The following is a 24650-nucleotide window of genomic DNA, read 5'->3' as shown; positions in this document are numbered from 1 at the left end:
GATCGGGCTAGATACGTGAGAGACCCTCGAAAAGGATATTGGAAATCCTCTTTAAGGGGAAAGACCCTTGAATAAGAGTAGGCTGGCCTAGATTGGGTGGAAGTCTAGGCGCCGCACGAGACTACTGTCCGAGCTAGGAAGTGGCCCCGTGACAGTTGGTATCAGAGCCAGGTTAGTGCTCGCGATGGATAATAATCCATACCTCCCTTGAGAAACCTTCGATTGTGTGATGCACACGAGATACAAAAGTAATGAGAGACGATGGAAAGCGATGGTTGTTAAATAAAGCGATGAAAGCCAATCGTGTGTTCACCTTTAGAAAGGGTGAGCGGAGTATACAACCCCAAAATGGGGGAGGGGCATGATGTCCTTATAAGAAACATATTGTGGCATGCACAACGTATAAGTGATATGTTGGGCAAATGAGTATTCTTGATGTTGGTGAGTCCTGAAGAGGTGGTATGTGAGTGTAGTACACCAATTGGGGATCATCAATGCAAAGGATGCTAACGTGGGCAAAACGGGATGTGAAATTGGCAAACGACATTTGCCAAGCAAGTAACATTATTTGAAACTTTGGCCGGACAAAAATGAGACGATCGATATTGAGAAAACACTAGAAAATATGGGGCAAATGGTAGCCCTAAAGCCATTGAGATGGTGAATGACCCTTGTCGGGTGATGAGATATAATACTCGGGATTGCTTAAAAGACTATGAAAGTCTTCGAGATGTGTGGGGACGAGTAAGCCCCAAGGATTGATAAGACGACTGCGAATTATTAATAGACTGTGGAAGTCTTTCGAGATATGGGGTGTGCTATCCCAAGAGATTATGAAACCGATGGCTTATCTCACTGAGATGTTGTCTTACCCCAGTTGGGTTAAGAGTTGGAATTCGGGAGCTACTTATTGGCTATAAAAGCCTTCAAAATACCTCAACGTATTTTGTGCGGGTAAAGAGATGGAAAATTTGAGATAGCTTAACGGTTGTGAGAACCTTCGAAATGATGGGTTGAAATACCCTAATCGGTATGGAGACGGTTGTTTTCTCCTTGGAGAATGCCCATTGCGGTTGGCTGCTATAACCTTCAAATGAAGGATGAAACATGTATAGAGTCCCTTGAGATAAGAATGTTGCTATCCTATGGATAACATAGAAAATGAGACTGTTGCTAGAGTGCAACTTGAAACGAGACGGTCGTTGCGTGCCATTGATGGCAAGTTCGGCTTACGTGTGGATTATATCGAATCCCACTTAATTACGAGGCGATAGATGCTAAGAACGGCTGAAGTAAAATCAGCTACGAGATAAATTCGGAAAAGGGACAGGTGGACCCCGAATCCTGTTGCATAAAAATTGAGTTGGCTTACGATAAGCCTAGAAAGGGTATAAGACACAAGGACCAATCTCGACGGTAACGAGTTGGCTTGTGGTAACACGAGAAAGGGCGGAGGCCCAATTGTGCGTGTAAGCACTATGAAGTTGCGTTGGCAAACAGTAGCCCAAATGTTCCCATGAAACTCAAAGTTTCGGATGCCTAGTACTGGTAACTAGGTCATAATGCTGATGGTGGTAGCTTATATGAGAAAAAGCTTGCTAAAACAATCGTAAAATATGAGATGGTGGTGATGAGAGCCACATTGTGACAAAGTGGTGATACCATATATGGGAGGGCTGCACGCCTCATTAGATATAGTCTTTTGAGGAGAGGGTAATGACTCCCCGATGAATTGGGTGTGCCAATAGAGCTTGAGGCCACCTTGAATACCTATGAAGTGAGAATACATAGAGATGATGAAGCACTTGTCAAGTGACATTGAGTTATGGGCAAACGAATGATCTTGGGATCACAATTGTGATGATAGTGGTGTCGAATAGAGTTCCGGACATCTGTGGGAAATCTAAGCAATTGTGATGGCCAAGCATTTAGATTGCGATAACGAGATGAGCTTGATGACTGTGACAGTCGTGTATATGTGTTTTTCACCGAGGAAACTAAAATGAGAAACATGCGGGATAAGAGAAGTCCCTCGAGGCAATCTTGTGGAAATTTTGCAGGTGGAGAGTGCAATCATGAGCAATATGATATCCCGTCGAGATGTCAACCACATTCCAAGTGGAAGATGAGAAGTAGCAAAAGGTGGAGACCTCAAGAGAACATGAATACCAAAATCACTTTGTGGTGCCCAAGATGAATTAAAACCAAACAGGAAGAAAATGGAGCGAACATAAGCGATTGGTAGCTGAGAACTATTGATCATCGATAAACAATAGCATCAAGAGATGGGTGTGCAGTAAGAAAGGAGGGCAAAACTAGCATGAGCAATAAGTCCCACGAGCATAATATGAGTTTCCGAGAGGAACGTGATGATACACGAAATCGGTAATGTGTAAGTTTCTTTATTCATTTACATGATGACTGTTATTCCTTATTGGCAACTATAATATTATAACATAACTCCGAAATGGAATACTATTACTTCCTTATGCTTGAGTTTAGGTATAACACAACTATTTTTGATGTCCCAAAATATGTCCAAGAGGGGGGGTGAATTGGACTTTAAAAACAATTTTCGGTTCTTGCTCAAAACCTTTGAAAATTGCAGCTAGGTTCAACTAAATTAACTAATGTGAAAAATGAACAATATAGCTCTATTGACAAGTTGACTCAAGGTTAAGCTATATGCAATCAGTATACTGATATAACATACTATATTAGCATTCAGTAAATATATCAGTAATCTGAATACGTTTTTAACACGAGAACTGAGCGATATACGGATATACTAGCGGCAGATTAAACAATAAGCAAATTAAATCATATATCAGCAGATTCAACAGTACAAGCAAATTTAGCAGTAAACTGATTTTATCTGATTGCAGCAAGATTACCAGCAAATGATATCAACTTTTATATCAGCAAAAACATATTAATCATAAAGTTAAATTGCATAAATGTAAAGAGCAAGGGTTGAGAAAATGAACACTGAAATTTTTATAGTGGTTCGGCTTTAACTAGCCTACATCCACTCTCTCAAAGATCCCACTTTGAGTCTTCACTCCACTATTCTTCTCTTTTCAAGGCAAGAGACAAAGCCCTTTACAAATCTTCACAACAAAGCTTTTACAAGTAGCTTCACACTTCTACCAAGTGTTATCCCAAACACTTTTCACAACCAAGCTTCAATAGGTGCTTGAATGACCTCTCACAAATGATAATAATGTGTTTAAAACTCACTCTAACTCAATACAACAGAATCTATAAAGAAGAGTTGAGTAAATAAGCCAATGATGAGCAATAAATCACTTTGAGCACTTTGAATGAAAGCTTTAAAGATTTTGAACAGTAGAGGGACTTTCATTAAGTGCAAAATGGCCAAAGGAAGGTGTATTTATAGCTTTGGAACGTTTTTTACCGTTGCAGAACTCATTTGAACGTTACAGATACGAATTTCAAGAAAATAGCCGTTATTTTGTCGTTTTCTGTGATGTTGTGCAGAGTTGAGACAGTTAGCATACTTGAGAAAATAGCAAACCAGTTAGCATACTAAAATAAGTAGCAAACCAATTAGCATACCAGGAAAATTTTTCTGCATAACTTTCAAAACTATAAAACTTTACACCAAATCATAGTCAAATACTTTTAGGCCAATAATAATGATGTTTAAAAGAAAAATCATTTGAGGGATTGAAAATAAGGATCATTGACTTTTACTTCTCAATTCTTTTCACAAGAAATCCTAAAAGATAAAACTAACTCTAATACTATATGTACCTTCAATTCTGATTTTCAATGTAGCCTAGGAAGGTAACATTTTCTTCTTTGATCTCCTTTGATTCGTCCTGTGTTATCCTTGAAATCCTTTTGTCCTTTTTCTTTAAGATACACAACACTTAAAACAATGTTAGTTTGATTCTAGTTGAGTTTTGGTATCATCAAAATCTATGCTCCTTTGAGCTTGTGGGGTCAACAATCTCCCCCTTTTTGATGATGACAAAACTCAATTGAATCACCATGTAAGTATTGATAAGTGAGAGTATGTGTATGAATGTGTATGTGAGAATAACTCCCCCTATGTATGTGCTTATATCAACAATTTCAATGAAATATTCATAAGCATTTTCAATTAAATATTCATAAGCATTTTCTTAAGGAGTCAAGTGTGAGTAAAGATACTAACTAAATATGCACAATATACACACTAATCACAAACTGTATATCATTCACAAGTTATATCGACAATATGCACACTATAAAGTTATATCAACAATATGCACAAACTATATCATCCATAAGTAATCACAACCTATGTCACATATCAAGATTACCATTCATTACTTTTCTCCCCCTTTTTGTCAGCATCAAAAGAATACGGGAGAAAGCATGCACAAGTGAATAAATCAAAATTCAGTTTAAGTGCAGTGAATAAACAGTCAAAACAGTAACTTATATAGCAGATTAATTTAAAGTTCAGAAAAACCAAAAGTAGCAGACTAAGTAGCAAACTAACAGACAGACTGTTAGACAAAATTTAATCAGAATTCAGTTTATCCTTTCAGCCTAGAACTTCTCCTGATTGGTTTTGGAGCAGCCATTTTCAGCTTTTTAGGCTTGACAAGTTTGTCACTCAAGGTTTGAAGAATTGCAGCAGCCAATTCAGTTCCGGGTGTCAAAGGAACAATAGGCCCAGCTGCTAACTCGATGGCAATGATAGTACGGACTTCACCGCAGACTTTTTGCCAGTTTTAGTCTTTTTGCCAGAGGGTTTACCAGTTTCCTCTTTCTGTTTGCTTCTTTGTTCCTTTTGAGCTGTTTTTCCCTTTCCTTTTGCAGGAGCAGCAGGAGCAGGGGTCTCTGGTTCTGCCTCAGACTCTGAGTCACTCATATCTTTCCCACTACCTTCTTTGCTGCCTCCATTACCATTCTCATCATCAGAATCATCATCATCTTTTTCTGCTTCAGCTTCTTCCTCTTCTTCCTTTTCTTCCTCTTTCTCTTCTTCTTCTTCTGTCTCTTTCTCTTCCTCTTCTTCTGTTTCTTCTTCTTCTTCCTCTTCTGTTTCTTCTTCTTCCTCTTTTTCTTTCTCTTCCTCCTTTTCTTTTTCTTTCTCGGTTTGAGGAACAGAACCGATGCATGACCTTCTTGGTTTCTCCAGCCTCAGTGGTTGAAATACCCAAATGAACTTTGATTTTAAACAATTCTTCCACAATCTTGTACATTAACATCAAAGCCCCATCAACTTTAGAATCAAGAGCATTCATAAGAACAGTTTGAAAGCTTCTAAATTTTTGTAGCTCTCCAAGTTCCATTTCAATAAATTCTCTCAAATTGTTTACTTCCTCCAAAATACCTTCAACATTAATAGTGCCGCTTGCACTATCTTTGGAACTAGCACCTTGTTCAAACCGAAGCTTTCTACCATCATCATCTTTTTGCAAACTTGTAATTGGGATCATATTGGTCCTAAGTTTCTCGGTTTCCAAAGGTATCCCAAAGTCTCTAAATAGACCATTTAGAAGATGGGCATAGGGTAGCTTGTAAGGTGGTTTCCATTTCATGATTTGCTTTAGCATAAAATAGGCAAGATTAAATTCAATTTGGTTCACTATATGCCAAATGATGCAGAGGTCAAGGGTACTCAAATAGTTGGGACTGCCAGTTCTAGGATTCAACACATAAATGATAAAACTATGAAGAATTTTGATGTGTTGATGAGCATGAGTAATGCTAGTTTTATCCTTCACTTCCCCTTTAAACACTTCACCCTCAAAATCTCTTTTGTTAAATCCACCAACAGCAAAAACATCTTTGTGGGAGTAGATTTTGTTCCCACAGTTTGGAATTCCTAGGGCTTTAGCTAATCTAGCTACTGTCACTTCATAAATTGTCCCTTTCATTTGCACCTTAAAAGACTCATCTTTGTCAGAATCATCAACCCTCAAATTTTTATAGAATTCTTGCACTAAATCCACATACACTCCTTCAGTGTCAGAACACAGTTTATCCCATTTTTGATACTCAAACAAGGATTGCAAAGGAACAGAAACTTCAATAAAAGCAGGCTAGTGAATATACCTTGGCTCATGAATAGCCCTCTCCATATGTACAACTGGAGCTTTTGAAGTCTTTTTCTTTTTCGTTCCCTTTTCTTGAACTGGCTCACTGGTTCTTTTCTTGGGTGTTTCTTTTGGTTTACCAATTACCAGAGGAGCATCTTTTTGTGGAGGAGGTGACGCAGGAACACTTGCGTCAGTGGAGTCCGATGATGAATATGTGAGGATTTTGGCTTTCCCTTTTCCTTTGTCTCGCGCCATAACCAATCTCAGAAGCAAATTAGGCCGTAAGGAGAGTGAGGACTGAGATTATAAATTCAGTGATGTGAGCAGCCAATATATATTCATATATATAATCAATCGAAACATATCAATCATTCATTTATCACAACAGAGCGCAATGGCATAAAAAAAAAAAGAACAGACAGCAAAAAATATTCGGGTTCTTATGAATCCATGGCAATCGATTTATTATTATATACTACATTTTACGAAATGTTAATGCCCAAAAAAAAATAGACAACTGAGTGCGAAAACAAAGCAAACAATCGAAAGCAGATCGAACAAAAAAATATTAGCATATTGCGAAAACAAATAAAACAGGCATAGATAAAATGTAAAACACGATTCCATTAAAGGTTTAGATTTTATACCTGAAATATACTGAAACAGAGAGTGCGAATCGACTTAGGCAAAAGAAGAATATCCAACAGCAAATGATTTCTTTCAGCAGATAAATGAAACGAAAAATTTTGGGGATTTTCTTTCTGCAAACAATCGATTTAATCGATTCACTATCAACAGATTTCGGAAATATTTAAGAATGGTGAAGAGAGACGATGGTTTGGAAGGGTGCGACCGAAATGGGTTTGCAGGTGAAAAGGAAATACGCAGCCGTTCGGGTTCTGGGAGACGGAGCGACGGAAGGAAATGAAGTTTTGAATTTTAAAACTTGAAAAGACACAACTGTAGGTTTTTGCAGGGAATAGGTAGCGTGTAGCAGAGGAGAGACGGCGAGAAGACTGATGGTTCAGAAAAAAAATTGAATCCCGCGCAAATTAATGTGTTAAAAATCCATTTTGCCCTTAAATACATAAAGATGCAATACTCTAAGTAGAGGGGTATTTAAGTAAAATGGGCTTTAAACATGCAGAATAGGCGCTCGAAAATAATTTTAGAGTTTTAGTGCAATCAGTCCTGATTCCCAGTTTGCCAACGAAAAAGTAGGAGCAGTGGTAAAGCATTTAGCAAACAAGAAAATTAGCAAACGGATTAGTATGCCACTGCAATCAAATTCTGCAGATTACTGTTCATATCTGATAAGATCCAGAATTTTTCAAATTGCACCAAAAATATCAGAATGCATCTTTAACACTGTAGACCAACATATATCACTTCATTTTCATATAGAGACATGAGAATGCATCAAAACTTAATCAAAAGCATCAATCATACCAAGTTCTCTTCTTATTTTGCAGGAAATTTCCTCATTAAGTGGCTTTGTGAAAATATCAGCAAGCTGTTTTTCAGAAGGGACAAATTCGATTTGAATATCACCATTTTGAACATGATCCCTAATAAAATGATGTCTAATTTCAATATGCTTGCTTCTAGAGTGTTGAACAGGATTTTTTGATAGGTTTATAGCACTAGTATTGTCACATCTTATGGGAATGTGATCAAATTTAATTTCAAAGTCTTCAAGCAGTTGTTTCATCCACAAAATCTGTGCAACACAACTTCCAGCTGCAATATATTCAACCTGCAGAGAAAGTGCAATGAAGTTTGCTTTTACTGTGCCATGAAACTAATGCATGACCTAGAAATTGATAAGTTCCAGAAGTGCTTTTTCTGTCCAGTCTACTACCAGCAAAATCTGAATCACTATAACCAATAAGATCAAATGATTCACATTTTGGATACCACAAGCCAATGTTGTGAGTGCCAATGAGGTATTTAAAAATTCTCTTAACTGCTACAAGATGAGATTCTTTTGGACATGACTGAAATCTTGCACATAAACATACACTGAAATGAATATCTGGTCTAGATGCTGTCAAGTAGAGTAAAGAACCAATCATACCTCTATAAAATTTGTTATCTACCTCTTTACCTTTTTCATCTTTCTCCAATTTAATTGTTGAGCTCATGGGAGTTCCAACACTTTTCATATCCTCCATTTTGAACTTCTTCAACATATCCTTTATGTACTTGGACTGATTTATAAAAATTCCATCTCTCATTTGTTTAATTTGCAATCCAAGGAAGAAAGTAAGTTCACCCATCATACTCATTTCAAATTCACTTTTCATCATGTTGAAAAATTTCTTACAAAGTGAATGGTTAGTAGCACCAAAAATAATATCATCTACATAAATTTGCACAATAAGCATGTCTTTTCCCATTTTCTTAATGAAAAGAGTAGTGTCCACTTTTCCTCTTTTAAAATCATTTTGAAGCAAGAATTTACTAAGTCTCTCATACCATGCTCTAGGAGCTTGCTTTAAACCATAGAGAGCTTTAGTAAGCTTGTAAACATGATTTGGAAAGTGAGGGTCTTCAAAACCAGGAGGTTGAGCTACATAAACTTCTTCATCAATGTATCCATTTAAAAATGCACTTTTAACATCCATTTGATAAAGCATGAAATTCTTAAAACATGCAAATGCACACAACATTCTAATAGCTTCAATTCTAGCAACCGGGGCAAAGGTTTCATCAAAATCAATACCTTCCTCTTGGTTGTATCCTTGAGCTACTAGTCTAGCTTTATTTCTAACTACATGTCCTTTTTCATCCATCTTATTCCTAAATACCCATTTAGTTCCAATGACAGAGTGCTTTTTAGGTTTAGGAACAAGTGTCCAAACTTTATTTCTTTCAAATTGATTTAATTCCTCTTGCATAGCAAAAAGCCAATTTTCATCATTTTGAGCATCATCATATGTTTTGGGTTCAAATTGAGAAACAAAAGCAACATTACCGAAGTATCTTCTAAGTTGAGCTCTTGTCATCATTCTTTGTGATGGACTATCAAGAATATCATCTTTGGAATGATTTCTATGGTACCTCCATTCTTGTGGAATATCTTGATGTTGAGGTTCCTCAATTTGTAGTTCTTCCACATTTGGTTGGGAGTCATCTTGAATTTCAATATTTGTGGAGCAAGGGAGTTCTTCTTCTTTGTCATTTTGATCATCCTCCACTGGTTCTTTTGATTCAAGCTCATCATTATTCGAATTCTTTGAATTTAGAATCTGCTCAATTTCATCATCACAAGAATCTTTCCTTTGCAAGGAAGTGTTAGCATCATCAAAAAGTATATGCATTGATTCTTCCATGGTTAATGTTTTTCTATTGAAAATCCTATATGCTTTGCTATTTGTTGAATAGCCTAGAAATATTCCTTCACAAGATTTAGCATCAAATTTTTTGAGATTGCTGTCTTTGTTATTCAAAATGTAACATTTGCAACCAAAGACATGAAAATATGCAATATTGGGTTTTCTTCCTTTCCAAAGTTCATAAGGAGTTTTTTTTAAAATAGCTCTAATAGAAACTCTGTTCAAAATGTAGCATCTTTGTATTCTGACACACTTGAAATATTTTGGTAAACTGTTTTCATTGAGATTGTTCTTGCCATTTCTTGCAAAGATCTATTTTTCCTTTCAACAACTCCATTTTGTTGTGGAGTTCTAGGAGCTGAAAATGTATGATAAATACCATTTTGAGAGCAGAAATTTTCAAACAAATTATTTTCAAATTCTTTTCCATGATCACTCCTCAAGGATGTAATGCAATATCCTTTTTCATTTTGAGTTCTTTTGCAAAAAGCTTCAAATATATCAAAGGTTTCATCTTTATGAGCAAGAAAGAAAGTCCATGTGAATCTTGAAAAATCATCAACAATTACAAATGCATATGCCTTGCCTCCTAGACTTCTAGGTGTGATTGGACCAAAAAGATCAAGATGTAATAATTCCAATGGTCTAGACGTAGTTACAACATTTTTTGATTTAAAAGATGATTTTGTATGCTTACCAAGTGCACAAGCTTTGCATTGAAATTCTTTTTCAAATCTTAGCTTTGGAAGTCCTCTAACAAGGTTCTTTCTAGAAAGTTTAGCAAGTGTACTCATGCTAGCATGTCCTAATTTCTATGCCATAACCATGCACTATCATCTGATGTCATAAAACATGTTTCACAATTTTCTTCAAGACTTGTTAAATCAAGTAAGTAAATATTATCTATTCTAGCACCAGCAAACATAACATTATTTCCATGAATCTCACAATGTGAAGAAGTAAAAATGACTTTAAAACCATTGTCACACAATTGACTAACACATAGAAGATTATACTTTAATCCTTGAACTAATGCAACATTCTCAATGCAAGGATTTTTACCAATAGTTCCACATCCAACAATTTTAGCTTTGCTTTTATCACCAAATTTCACATACCCTTCTTCTTTCAAGGTAAGAGAGGAAAACTTGCCTTTATTTCCTGTCATGTGCCTAGAGCAGCCACTATCAATGTACCAAAGTTCTGTTTCCAGCATACTCCTTAGCGGACACAAATCGATTAACTGTTCTTAGGTACCCAAGCAACTTTGGGTCCTTGAATGTTAGTAACATTAGGTAGGGTTCCTTTAGGCACCCATACTTTCTTTGCCTTAAAGGTTCCTTTCCTAATAGGACAAGCATTAATCATATGACCATTGTGATTGCAATAAAAGCATGTAATACTCGGTTGAGAAAAGGACGTAGCTTTAACAAAAAATTGTTTGTATTTTTCATACTTCATAAATCCATCATATCCAATTCCAGATTTTTCATTTGTGGATCTTTGATTCCCAAGAAGTATATCAAGTGTTTCTTTACCTTTTGTAAATTTAGATAAATCTCTTATCAAAGATTCAACTTTTTCTTCAAGAATTCTGTTTTTCTCAAGAAGTTGTTCACACACTTCTTTTGATCTTTGAAGCTCATCATTAACTTCCTTAAATAATTTCATTTGAGATTTATAAAATTCATTTTCCTTTGAAACCATACTTAATGAAATATTTTCTGATCTTAAAGCACAATTTTCATGAACTAAAATTTTGCATTTCTTTTTAAAAGTTCTATACTTATCATATGTCTTCACAAATGCAAGTTCTAATTCATCAACATTTGAAAGTTCAAGATTTACCTCATTTTCACTATCTTCGATGTGTGAGCTTTCACCTTTTTCTTCAATTGCCATCATGCAAGTATTTGCAGCCTCTTTGTCACTTGTTTCATCATTTGATGAAGAATCACTATCACTCCATGTTGCCGCCATTGCCTTTTTGCTTTTGTCCTTTCTAAACTTATTTTTCTTCTTCAAAGTAGGACATTTTGGCTTAATGTGGCCTGGTTTGTTACACTCATAACAAACTATTTCACTTGAATGATTTGGAGTCTTTGGAGCATATTTCTTTGTGAACTTCTTGTATTTGCTTCCACCTTTTCTAAATGCTCTTTTGAATCTTTTGACTATCATAGCCATATCTTCATCATCATCACTTGAAGCACTTGAATCATCACTTGAACTAGCTTTAAGAACAACATTTTTCTTTTTCTCGTCTACTTTTTCGGATATGAAAGCTATCCCTTTCTTTTTCTTTTGATCACCTTCATTCTCATCTTTCTTATAAATCATCTCATGTGCAATGAGAGAACCAATTAGCTCATCATAGGTGTATTTTCTGAAATCCTTGGTGTCTTGAATAACAGTAGTCTTTGCTTCCCACGTCTTTGGAAGAGATCTCAGAATTTTCTTTACAAGTTCTTGTTCTTCAAATCTCTTTCCAAGAGCTTTAAGTAGATTTACAAGGTCTGTAAATCTGGTACTCATCTCAGCAATAGTTTCACCAGGTTTCATCTCAAATAATTCATAATCACGGATGAGGAGGTTTGCCTTTGACTCTTTTACCACATCAGTTCCTTCATATGTGACTTCTAGTTTGTCCCATATCTCTTTAGCAGTTTGACATCCTGAAACACGATTATACTCATTAATATCAAGAGCACAATGAAGAATATTAATAGCCTTGGCATTTGTAGAAATTTTCTTCCAATCATTATCATCAAATTCAACTTCAGCTTTAGGAATTTGTACAGTTCCTTCACTGGTTTTATAAGGAATATAAGGACCATCTTTAACTATTCTCCAAGCATCAATGTCAACAGATTGTATAAAGTTTCTCATTCTAGTTTTCCAAAAGGAGTAATTTGTGCCATTAAAAAGTGGTGGTCTAGTGATGGAATAACCTTCACTAAGAAGGTGTATACCAGTAGAATTTCTAGATGAACTAGCCATGTGTGTGGATCACTCTAAGGGGTTTAATCCTCAAGCAAGAGAGACAAGCTCTGATACCAAATTAATGTCCCAAAATATGTCCAAGAGGGGGGGTGAATTGGACTTTAAAAACAATTTTCGGTTCTTACTCAAAACCTTTGAAAATTGCAGCTAGGTTCAATTAAATTAACTAATGTGAAAAATGAACAATATAGCTCTATTGACAAGTTGACTCAAGGTTAAGCTATATGCAATCAGTAAACTGATATAACAGACTATATTAGCATTCAGTAAATATATCGATGTCAATACGTTTTTAACACAAGATAACGAGCAAGATACCGGATATACTAACCGACGTGAGATTAAACAATAAGCAAATTAAATCATATATCAGCAGATTCAACAGTACAAGCAAATTTAGCAAGATGGCGATTTTATCTGATTGCAGCAAGATTACCAGCAAATGATATCAACTTTTATATCAGCAAAAACATATTAATCATAAAGTTAAATTGCATAAATGTAAAGAGCAAGGGTTGAGAAAATGAACACTGAAATTTTTATAGTGGTTCGGCTTTAACTAGCCTACATCCACTCTCTCAAAGACCCCACTTTGAGTCTTCACTCCACTATTCTTCTCTTTTCAAGGCAAGAGACAAAGCCCTTTACAAATCTTCACAACAAAGCTTTTACAAGTAGCTTCACACTTCTACCAAGTGTTATCCCAAACACTTTTCACAACCAAGCTTCAATAGGTGCTTGAATGACCTCTCACAAATGATAATAATGTGTTTAAAACTCACTCTAACTCAATACAACAGAATCTATAAAGAAGAGTTGAGTAAATAAGCCAATGATGAGCAATAAATCACTTTGAGCACTTTGAATGAAAGCTTTAAAGATTTTGAACAGTAGAGGGACTTTCATTAAGTGCAAAATGGCCAAAGGAAGGTGTATTTATAGCTTTGGAACGTTTTTTACCGTTGCAGAACTCATTTGAAAGTTACAGATACGAATTTCAAGAAAATAGCCGTTATTTTGTCGTTTTCTGCGATGTTGTGCAGAGTTGAGACAGTTAGCATACTTGAGAAAATAGCAAACCAGTTAGCATACTAAAATAAGTAACAAACCAGTTAGCATACCAGGAAAACTTTTCTGCATAACTTTCAAAACTATAAAACTTTACACCAAATCATAGTCAAATACTTTTAGGCCAATAATAATGATGTTTAAAAGAAAAATCATTTGAGGGATTGAAAATAAGGATCATTGACTTTTACTCCTCAATTCTTTTCACAAGAAATCCTAAAAGATAAAACTAACTCTAATACTATATGTACCTTCAATTCTGATTTTCAATGTAGCCTGGGAAGGTAACATTTTCTTCTTTGATCTCCTTTGATTCGTCCTGTGTTATCCTTGAAATCCTTTTGTCCTTTTTCTTTAAGATACACAACACTTAAAACAATGTTAGTTTGATTCTAGTTGAGTTTTGGTATCATCAAAATCTATGCTCCTTTGAGCTTGTGGGGTCAACAATTTTGTATTGTGATTGTTTTGCGAGGTACTTACGATGGCGCAACTATAAGGTAAAGCCACGAGAATAACTTAGTGAAGGCCAAGGATATTCATGCGGAGGCGGGTTAATCACAATACGGAGAAATGAAGCATCGGTGGAACCATCACAAAATGAGATTTGAAGAATTAAGTGGGGGAGTATGCAGATGATTGAACATATCCATCAAAGTGAGAACTCGCTAGAATGCAATGCCACGGCAACAACAGCGGTAGTCGATAGGGTCATCGACTGTCTAAGCGAAGGAGAATGTCACAAGGAAGAAAATGGTAATGTCATTATTAATCAAGTGGGGCAACCATGCCACAATCCTAACATGAGGATGATATGAAGAAGGTGTATGAAGACACACACAAGTTCATATGAAGATACATAAGGGAATCATGAGATCAATATGTGAGAACTAAGACATGATGAAAGATTTGAAGAGGCACAAGATGTGTGGGAGAGCTTTGTCCTACTTGGTGAATAACATGGAGAGGCACATGATGATCAGGAGAGCTTTGTTCAATAAGAGGTGTTCGGGGCAAATCGATAAGGACATCGATTGTTTAAGTGGGGGAGAATGTAAGGGGGACAGCCCATTATCCCTCGAGGATTGGCCAAACCCAGCCAAGCCGTAGGCCTATGAAATGGTGTAAGGGCACAATTGATGAGAATGAAAAGTTTGGCGGACACTTTTATAAATATGGAAAAGTCCAGGGGGGTGTGACCACTGAGACATACTGATGTTTCCTCCTACCAGAGGTCACTATGTTCCTAATGCTCTTTAGAGGGGTGTGACTAGTTGGCCACTGGTGAGTACGGTCGGGCCCAGCTAGTTGCCAAACTTGGTGTCAAGCTCTCCACCATCCCCGGGGTCACTGGCGCAAGGGCGTGACTCTAAGTGAGCTCCCTATGTACTCATTGTACTAGGCGGCGGGCGTCGGGCTCTCGAGGGATAGGAGCTCGGTATCTCCATGAAGAAGGAGCTTCATGGACACTACAAGGCCGAGGGGCTTATAGTGCGCGTCCCTCCTAGGCCCGAGGTTTCCATATGAGGATGACGATGCTGTTCGATATACGGGCCAATGATGCTACTCGGTATAGGGGAACAAATATTATAGATTGGCGTTGGGTTCAGCCATACGGTCGGACGATGCTTATTGCCTTGCTTTCGGATGATGCTTGTGGATGTACACGATGAAGGGCGACATCGTGCTACAAGGTATATCAATGCTCAATGATCGGGCTAGATACGTGGGAGACCCCTCGAAAAGGATATTGGAAATCCTCTTTAAGGAGAAAGACCCTTGAATAAGAGTAGGCTGACCTAGATTGGGTGGAAGTCTAGGTGCCGCACGGGACTACTGTCCGAGCTAAGAAGTGGCCCCGTGACACAGGGGACCCTTAGCTAGTGAGACCCGCGCACTTGGGCTCACAGTACCTGGCCAATCCTTGCTGGAAATTCACGCAGGCTTCTAGAGCTTCCAACGTCTCAAACCCGCAATCTTGAGGTGATAAAGGTTAGTTCTAATACCATTTAAACTGAAAAGTATATCCTGTCTAATCAAAACTCAGAATTACCCTTTTACTTTGTACCTTTTGGAACTTAATTGTAATTTACCAAAAAAAAAATTGCTCGAGTAACAGCAAGTGGGAACTTATAGGCCAACAATAGTTAAGCTGAAGTGAGAAATCAGAAACGCCATACATTCACTTACAGCTTCTCTCAATGCTGTTCCGCTAAAGTCACAGCCATCAGCCATGGGTACATCGGCGGATGAATCTCTACCACCGCCGCTACATTGGGACCAATCGTCATCAGAAGGAGAAGAGCCATCTCCATCACCTTTTTTTTTTTTTTGAAAACACCATTTTTAGATGAAAAGACCAATTTGGAAAATTTATTTAGTTGTTTTGGAAATGACTAAAGAGTGTCAAATTTAATCTCATGGTTAGTCCAATAAAAAATGCTGTGCATTCTCTCAAATTTGGGGAAATTTGAGTCATTTTCTAACTTCATTAGAACTGTTGGTTTGAGGAAATTTACTCATGAAGCTCATTGTTAACTGATGTTCTCTTCCTTATCTTAGCTCTCTGCCTTCAATTTTTCTTCCAATATTTAATTATGCTCCTGCAATTGCTATTTGAGATTATCTTATTGTTATGATTTCTATGTGATAATTAGTGAAATTTTTAGATAAATCATTTTCATTCCTGTCTTCCATGATTTTATGAGCTTATTATTATAATATTATTTACCAACAATATTCATCTTTGTGGACAGGTGGTGGAAGTTACTGTGCAGTTGCATCACTTTGATTAACGGGTTTTATTGAAGATGACCTTCTCTGATTCTCTTACAAAGTGGAGCATCTTCCATCATAGACCTTCCATTGTTGTTGGAATGGTGCTTGCAAGTGTATTTTCTTCATTTGATTTTTGGAATCATTTCATAACATCAATAACATACTACAGCTTTTAGAATTTAAAACAATGGACTGACATGGACATAAGAGCTAGAAGAACTACCAAATGACTAAATGCTAATTAGATGATAGCCTCCATTGTTCTCTATTGTCTTTCAAGTTTTTCCTTATATCCCACTTGTGATTTCCTTGTTACTTTTCTCTGCTTCAGAGGCATGCTGCTGATGGTGGTTTTCAAGGTAGACCAAACAAGTGTAGTGACAGTGTTATGCATTTTGGTAGGTGCCTTAAGAAGTGTCATGCAATAAAAGTTGCAGTTTTTCCTTGCTTTCATAATGGTACGCACTTGTGCAGGGTTGGAGCAGTTCTCAGGATTTTAGGAGGCTGCAAGTTGATTGATGGGAAAGCTTTGCACAAATTTTTGATAACTTGTCAATCCAAGGTGCTGTCCTTTCTTTCCAAAATTTCAGCTCTTCAGACCTTTAGCCACTGAAATCTAAATGTGTCTATAGCTTATTATTTCCTAAGCACAAGCATAAGAATTGGCCTTTTCATCATACTCTGAAAAATAGGAGCCACACAAGTGCTGTTAAAAGCTTTCCCATTTGACTGACATTTACAGTTCCTATAATGGATATGGTGCTCATCCAGATTCCAGACCGCCAAAGGAATGACTAAGGGATGTGCAATCAGCCGGTTTGGTTCAAAAACAAATCAAATAAATCAAACCCTTCAGAAAATAAAACAGACGGAAACCGATTTAATAAGAAACTGAATCAAACTGAATTAATTCAATTTAGTTTAGTAATTTGGTTTTGAAGATTAGGAGCAGAATCTGGCAAAATCAATCTTTCCCCTTTTTCCTTCAAACATCAAACCTAGAATAGCATCCATCAAATTAAATGGAGACAGAGGGAATATAAGAGGGAAAAACCCACTATTGCAACCCAACAATTTCAATTAACAATTTAAATGGAGATTGGAGATAGCGAGGGAATAGAAGAGCGGGGCGGGGGAGCAGCAGTATGATGGACGATGGTGGCAACTGGTGTGGCTTGCTGCTCTGTTTATAGGCCTTAGTGACACTGGTGATGAGATCCTCATCATGATTGAAGGCAGTACAAATCACAGCACTGGTCTTCCTGGAGTAGAACCAAGCTTCATTTTTGAGCTTGCGTTTTCCAGTAGCCCTAGCTTCATCCTTGATGGGATGGAAATCAAGGTTCAAATGTGAACAAGCTCGCATCGAGGACCCTTCACCTCTATGGCTCTGGCGTTGATCTTGATCTTAACCGCATCGGGGATGTCCATAGTCATATGAGAGTGTAGTCTTCATTTCCTCAATCCTTCTACAACCCTAGAGGAAGCAGCGTCCGTGTTCCTCCATCTCTCTTTGCAAATGTGATAAGATAGGGGTTTAACTTTTGAAAGAATGAGATGGGGACTGAGTGAGTGTGAGAATGACTGAAGGAGGGTGGTGGCATATTTTTAGGTTTTGGGGTTGCAGATGAGAGCCCAAAACACAGCATTTAAGTTTAACAACTTCAGTTTAGCTCGGTTTTATGTTTTTTTGAACTTAAAAACTGAAATAGCCGAAAATTTCATAAATCAAATCCGGTTGGCTAATAATATGACCATCTAATTCTTACTTGCTGATGTTGTTCCTGCACAGTATGGTGGTTTCGGTAAATTTCCAGGTGAGCTGCCAGATATATCATTCCTGCTATGGATGCACAGCATTCAATCTTTTGGAAGAACCTGGCCTTAATCCACTCTCCTTCGAATTGGGAATAAGAGATGTTACTGCCTTAGGAATCTGGCTTTATTTTTATTCTTCTCTCTATGGCTGTGTTATACATGAAGAATCTTTTTGTTGACACTTGACATGATGATAGGTCTAACATTATGTATCCATGTATTTTAGTAAAGTGAAGATTATTATTTAGTTTATGTTTTTTAATAAAATTAATTATTTAATTTTTATATTTTAAAAAATATATTATTTAGTTTATAAAATTTTTTATTAGTCAATAATTTAGTCTCTCTATTTTAATAAAATTAATTAATTAGTCTCTATATTTTAAAAAAATATATTAGTTTGTTCCTGTAATTTAATTATGTTAACTATTTAATTTTATAATTATTTTTTATACCTAAATTACTCTAATTCTCTTCCTCATATTTCTTTCTTATCCTTTATTATCTTTCTTCATGTTTCTTTTTTTTCTATACCGACACCTCTCTCTTCCTTATTCTCTCTTTGTTTTAATCTATCAATAAAAATGGTATAAATTATCTACATAAAAAAATTAATCAGTTTTTTTAAATTTCTAAATAATTAAAAAAAATTATCTAGAAAAAATAAAAATGATATTCAAAGAATTAGAAATTTTTTTACAAAAGAAATAAATTAAGATTTAATTTTCACATAGCAAAATTTTTGTTTTTATCTAAATATATTTTTTAAAATGCATGTATTAATTAATTAGTTTCACTGAAATAAAAAAGATTAAATAGTAATATTTTTTAAAATACAAATTTCAATTAATTAATTTCTTTAAAATAGAGGGATTAAATAGTAGTGTGAATAACATGAGTAATGAAAAATTTAACAGAGGAACTAAATAATTTAATAAAAATATTTATAAAGACTAAATAGTATATTTAATTTTATTAAAATATAAAGAGTAAATAGTAATTTTCCCTTTAATAAATTTCAAACTTGTAATTGTAAACTTATAGCAGAGAGTGGAATTGTATTTAATGGCTTCGACCCTTAATCTGCTATCTTTAATTACGCTACTCATTATTAACCAGCTTTTCCTAATCCCAGTTAAGTTACAGCCTCCTTGAATCCTGGTGTTGATCACAGTACAAAGTAGATGTTCGTAAAGTCATATAGCATTATAGTGATTGTATTGCTGTACTGGTTTTTCCAGGATTACTTCTCCGTGGTTATCCACTGATCGGATGATTACATGAATTAATATTTATGAGCAAAACTTGTAAGTTAGAAGATTTAATTGACAGCTAACAGCAGGCATTGGTGTTGCAATGTTTGGCTCTTGTGGAAGAAAGGGGGAGGGGGTGTGGTGATGAATTTCCATATTGTGTCGTTTAATTGATTCTTAGTCATGGCTTGCTTCCTGCACTAACAAATGATTCTCAACTACTAAAAGGCTAAAGCTAAAAATGATTCTCAACTTTGGTCTTGCTAAACCTGTTCTTTGTAAGATAATATGAAGCTAATCATGTTAAACAAGGCTTGATTCCTTTGCTTAAATACAGTTTTGAGTATATTAATCTAAAGCCTAATGATTCAAGCATGTACATCTCTGCATTAAATACATAAAGAACAGAGAAAAGGTCATGACTGTAATGATTCTCCAAGCTGGGGGGCACCTTTCGGCCTCTACCCCCACGAGACATTTTCACGGGCAATTGCATCTCTTTGTTGTTTACGAAAAAGCCCAAACAGGCATCTCACCATCACAGGTGACTACCCCTTTCTTTTCCAATTTTGTCGCTTTCTTGGATTGTACCTTCCCTCTTCTTTTTCTTCTTCAGCTAAAGATTGTCAAAACCCTCTTCCAACTAGGCCATGAGAATTGTTGATTAGAAGGTCAGAATCATTTTCTAGCAAAAATGTTTGGTGGGGTATACACAATTACCATACAACAAAAGAATAAAAGATTAGGACATGGCAATAATGTTTGTTTGTGTGGGTGTGTCATAAGCATGGAGAGAGAAAGAAATAAAGAATTGAAGGAGGGAAAAAAGTTGCTTTTGGTCTTGAAATTTTTTTTTTTTTTTTTACAGTGCTTCTGTGGACAAAATCAGCAGTAGTACCATCACTCACCAGAATGATTACATGTATAAGACAGCTCAAGGAGACATGGAGATTGAATAAAACAAGTAACCCCACAAGTCCACTACTTGCACTTGCTCACATTTCAACATTATATTGCAGAACTTGTTCTCCCTCTCCCCTTGAAAATTTTTGACAAAACATTTCAAGAGGGTTTTGCAGGATTAACCTTTTAACACCATCCCCAAACACCCCAGCAGAGGGAAAATCCTAAATCAAAACTAATATCTAATATAATTGAAAGTAAGAAAATGAAAAATGGAAACAACTCTTGATTACATGTTAATTGATCATGATACGTAAGCCCTAATGGAATATGGGACTTTTCTTGGCTGCTGATGTGAATCTTGAAGGCGAAGAAGCAAGAGGAAGTACCTGTGAAGTGGATGAATGGTACTGTGGAAGGTGGTGATTTTGATGATTAAGTTCTATTTCTCGGTTCTTATCAACATTGATGGTGATAAAGGATCCATCTTCCTCATCTTTCAGAAATTTTGAGGTAGCAACCTTTTTCGCATGAGCTTGAGCAAACCCATCATTCTTCTGGACCTTTTCCTCCACTTCTTCCCTCAGTTTTCTTCTGTATAGTTTCTCCTCTGCATCCTGCAAGAACTTGAATTTTGGAGGTGGTGATGACCTTATCTTGTTAAATTCTGCATCTGCTGCTGATTCAAAGAGATGGTCCATAGGAGTAAGAGGAGGTGTGAAAAATGGTGGGGAAGCAAGAGGGGTTAGATATGGAGTTTCTATATTGAGAAGCAAATCACTCAAGCTTCTACTTCTTGAACCTTTTGCACTCTTGTTGTCACCTCTAGACTTGCCATCTTCAGACTCTAAATCCTCCTTTGTTTCTTCAATAATTGTGAAGAGAAATCTTGGTGGACCTGAGAGACTATTTAGCCTCATAAGCTGTGTCTCCATGGGATCATCACCTAAGGGCTTGAGCAATAAATCTTTGCTTGTATTATGAAGCCGAGAATCTTGCTCATGGTGGACAAGAGTATCTGTGATTCTTACTGAAGAGCATAGTTCTTGAGAGTGCCTTAAAGAAGATGGCTTTTTCAAACAAAACATGTAAAAAAGCTCTCTTGCTGGGTTACTATACTCATCTCCAATCTCTCTATTGGTAAATCTTCTCTTCCACCATAGCAAGTAGTAAAGCTCAGCAACAAGAGCCAATAGCAGGCAACCAAAAACTACACTCAAACCAAGTCCTACACTACTCAAAGATTTCATCTTTTGTTACCTAATCAAATCAATGCTGCTTAATATGCACAAAGCTATCTGTCAAAACTAGCTACAAACCAATGCAGTTACCATAAATAACTTGGAAAATCAATCTCAGAAACTGCAATAAGAGAAGCCAATAAAGAGAGGGACAAGCTTACTGTGAGATGCTGACTAGTCCCAATCTTGCTAAACCCAAGAACCCAGATCATAAACTTTGACTGCAACCCAAAGAAACAACAAACTCACTGCTTCTTTTTAGCAAATGCTTTGCAAACATAAACATTTCCAACTTTATCTGCCAAATACAAAGCTCAGAAACATAAGCACATACATGCCCACCTGCTAATACCTATCCAAAAAAGCTCTCTCTCTGAAAATCACATTCTGAAATCATGAAGCATGATCATAAAAGCTTTTTTCTACGATAAGCCCACATGATACTAAGCCACATACTTGTGGATGATTACATTATTTTGGCATATTATCTATCATTTTAGCCAAAACCCACAAAGCTATCACATGCATTAGTAAAGATTAAAGGACATTAACAGCAATTAAAACCACTGTGAGTTTGCCAAACTGCACACAAAAACAAGGAGCTTCTAGCTAATAAAAACACATACCAATGGATTGAGGAGGCAAAAGGGTCGGCAAATTTTCTCACTTTTATGGTTTGACAGGTCACATTCTTCGAGGGATACTCACATGGGATCACAAACAAAAGGACAGTGCTGTGTCACTGGTCTGTATTTTCTCCACTTTTATTTACTCAATTGCCCCCTTGGCCCCTGGTACCCAAAAGGCTCATAGCTTGGGAACTTTAGATACTCAATAAACTATTCCTTTGGGCAATTTGGGACAAATTTTTGGGCTGAAACTTTTAGCCAAATGTCCTCAACTTTGTTTCTGCTATATAATATTTAATTTTAAGCTTATAAAATATTTAATATTTAATGACATTTGTGTATTATATTATGCTATATAATAAAATATCCTGATGAACTCAAGATCAAAACTTCAAATAAATCCTAAGTTTAAATGATTAGGTTGTTTACTTCAGCCAATGAAGAGGAAGGAAAAATTTTTAAAAAAAAATTAAAAATAAAAAGGCTTAGTTGCTTCAAGAGGATATTATGAGCTCTAAATCAAGGGAGCCTTTCATTTTGTTGGCCCAACAACTAATAATAAAATATATTTTCTAACGGATGAATAAACGTTTTACCTTATGGATAAGGTTTAAGATATATTTTTTATCTTATAAAAACTTCATTTTTAAGTCAATTTCTCCACTTGGATTAATATGATAATTTAAGTGGAGAGTAAAAAATATTTTATTTACCATTATCCCTTTAATATCTATTTCAAATTAAACAATTTATAAGAAAAAAAAATATAATGTTTTGAGTTTGAATTTATAATATAAGAGAGTTAATAATTGAAACTAAGCAAATTATAAAATTGAATAAAGAGAACATCGTATCTGAATATGAAGGCTTAAAGTTAAGTAATAAAATGAGATATTTATTCTTAGTGACTAATATTTATATCAGCTTAAAATTACATATATTTTAGTTATTTTGGGTGTTTTTGAAAATTATTTCAATTCTATTGAATTAAAATTCACTGATTAATAATTTTTTTATTAAAGAGATTGAAGGAGTGAAAATTTGAACTTACACTTATTATGTAAATGATATATTTTTAATCACTGAATCAAGTGAAGATAGTATAGTAAATAATTTATTTTTAATTAAATTGAAAAGATAATATTTAATATTACTTTAAAAAATTAAAGCATGGTATAATTTAAAAAAAAATGGCAAGAAGCTTATGGCACTATTGAATATGGGATGAGCATCATCATGGCATAGACTTGAGTAATTTTGAGCCATTATGAAGACTTGATACATTATTTCACTAAAAAGTTATGCAAGATATTACTTTAACCACATGGGATTTGTGAATCTATTTGGGAAATAAAACTTGAACATCATTTCAAATCTTAATCATATTGTTTGTTGACCCATAAAATTCTATATGGTTTAGCAAAAAGTTATGGGTAATTAAATTTACACATTTTGCTTTGGTTATAAACAATCCCACCAAAACCCATTTGCTTAAGTTTAAAACAACAATCCTATTCATCTTTATTTGTCAAATTACATTTCACTTTTACTTGCACTCGCAGATAAATTATTAGTATTATTAATTTCATATAATTAATAAATTATAAGATATATTCGGTATATTAAAAAATAGTACATTTATCACTTATAAAATATTAGTTTCTTCTTTGAATATAATAATACGAGACCAACTACTTTATAAGTTGAGGTGTGCATATACTAAGAGCATTCAATAATTTGCCCATATAATCTTAATTAAGCTAGTAAGGATATAAACTATTTTTGCTTACCAATTGGTATTCAACTATAATTAAAAAATTATTTTAAAAATATTTCAAAAATTTTAAATATATTAATAGAATATGAAAAAATATATCTTTAAAATTACACAAATGAAACTCAATAATATTTAAAAAACTAATAAAAAAAATCCTAATGAATGAATAATTACATCCTTGCAAAAGGCTTTTAATTTTTTTTTTTATTGTTATTGAGGGAAATAATTTAGTAGACCAATATCATATTTAAATATCTTTAATTTATAATATTTAAATTATTATATTATACAAATTAAAGTTATACCTTATGCTTTCCTTTCAAGGAGTTGTTGGGGATCTCAAAATAAACATCCCAGATGATTAGCAAGTAGCAATGGGACACATGATTGAAAGGTAGAAAATATGTGCATCAAAAGGGACACCTGTTTGACAATTGGTGTATGCCTTCAAAAGAGAAACCCTGGATCCCACTACATTGGATCATTTACTAAAATTGTGAAATTTTGTATATTTTATATTTCTGTTCTTTTTAAATTTTGCTTGTAAAATTTTGTATTACATTTTAATTTGAGCAATAAAAATTAAATTAAATTTTGATTATCAAAATTTTAGAATCTAATCTAATTACAATCTATTTTAAAAAAAAATTTTTTTTTTTGTAATACATAGCTCTATATATATAAAACGATGAACTCAGAATGACAAGCTGGAGTAGCTCAGTCGGTTAGAGCGTGTGGCTGTTAACCACAAGGTCGAAGGTTCAACCCCTTCCTCTAGCG

At 35.1% G+C, this 24650-nt stretch overlaps 1 protein-coding gene and 1 non-coding gene across 3 annotated transcripts; one reads left to right on the top strand and one right to left on the bottom strand.

The window, feature by feature from the left end:
- Window positions 1-19621: 19621 nt before the first annotated feature.
- On the bottom strand, window positions 19622-22173 carry LOC110649026 (uncharacterized). 2 transcript variants are annotated; one of them, XM_058151750.1, is made up of 2 exons: window positions 20613-22173; window positions 19622-20005 (listed from the first exon to the last, which is right to left on the bottom strand). In XM_058151750.1, exons 1-2 carry the CDS (start codon window positions 21471-21473, stop codon window positions 19985-19987), a joined length of 882 nt encoding a protein of 293 aa, XP_058007733.1. In that variant the 5' UTR covers window positions 21474-22173; the 3' UTR covers window positions 19622-19984. The 2 variants fall into 2 exon arrangements, with proteins under 2 accessions (XP_058007733.1, XP_021659115.2); XM_021803423.2 differs by having other exon boundaries at window positions 19622-19963; window positions 20613-22171.
- A 2403-nt stretch (window positions 22174-24576) lies between these two features.
- Window positions 24577-24650, top strand: TRNAN-GUU (transfer RNA asparagine (anticodon GUU)). The gene has a single exon. It is a non-coding gene; the product is annotated as a tRNA-Asn (tRNA).

This window comes from Hevea brasiliensis, chromosome 8 (assembly GCF_030052815.1).
Source record: "Hevea brasiliensis isolate MT/VB/25A 57/8 chromosome 8, ASM3005281v1, whole genome shotgun sequence".
Taxonomy (NCBI): Eukaryota; Viridiplantae; Streptophyta; class Magnoliopsida; order Malpighiales; family Euphorbiaceae; genus Hevea; species Hevea brasiliensis.
The sequence above is the reverse complement of the archived record's forward strand: the minus strand, read 5'-3'. Positions and strand labels throughout refer to the sequence as shown.

Excerpts from the sequence above, each read along its gene's own strand:
- LOC110649026 (XM_021803423.2), bottom strand. The coding sequence starts at position 21,473 with ATGAAATCTTTGAGTAGTGTAGGACTTGGTTTGAGTGTAGTTTTTGGT. Across the intron at positions 19,964-20,612 it reads ACCATTCATCCACTTCACAG|TTGGAAGAGGGTTTTGACAA; the intron begins GTACTTCCTCTT and ends CTCATGGCCTAG.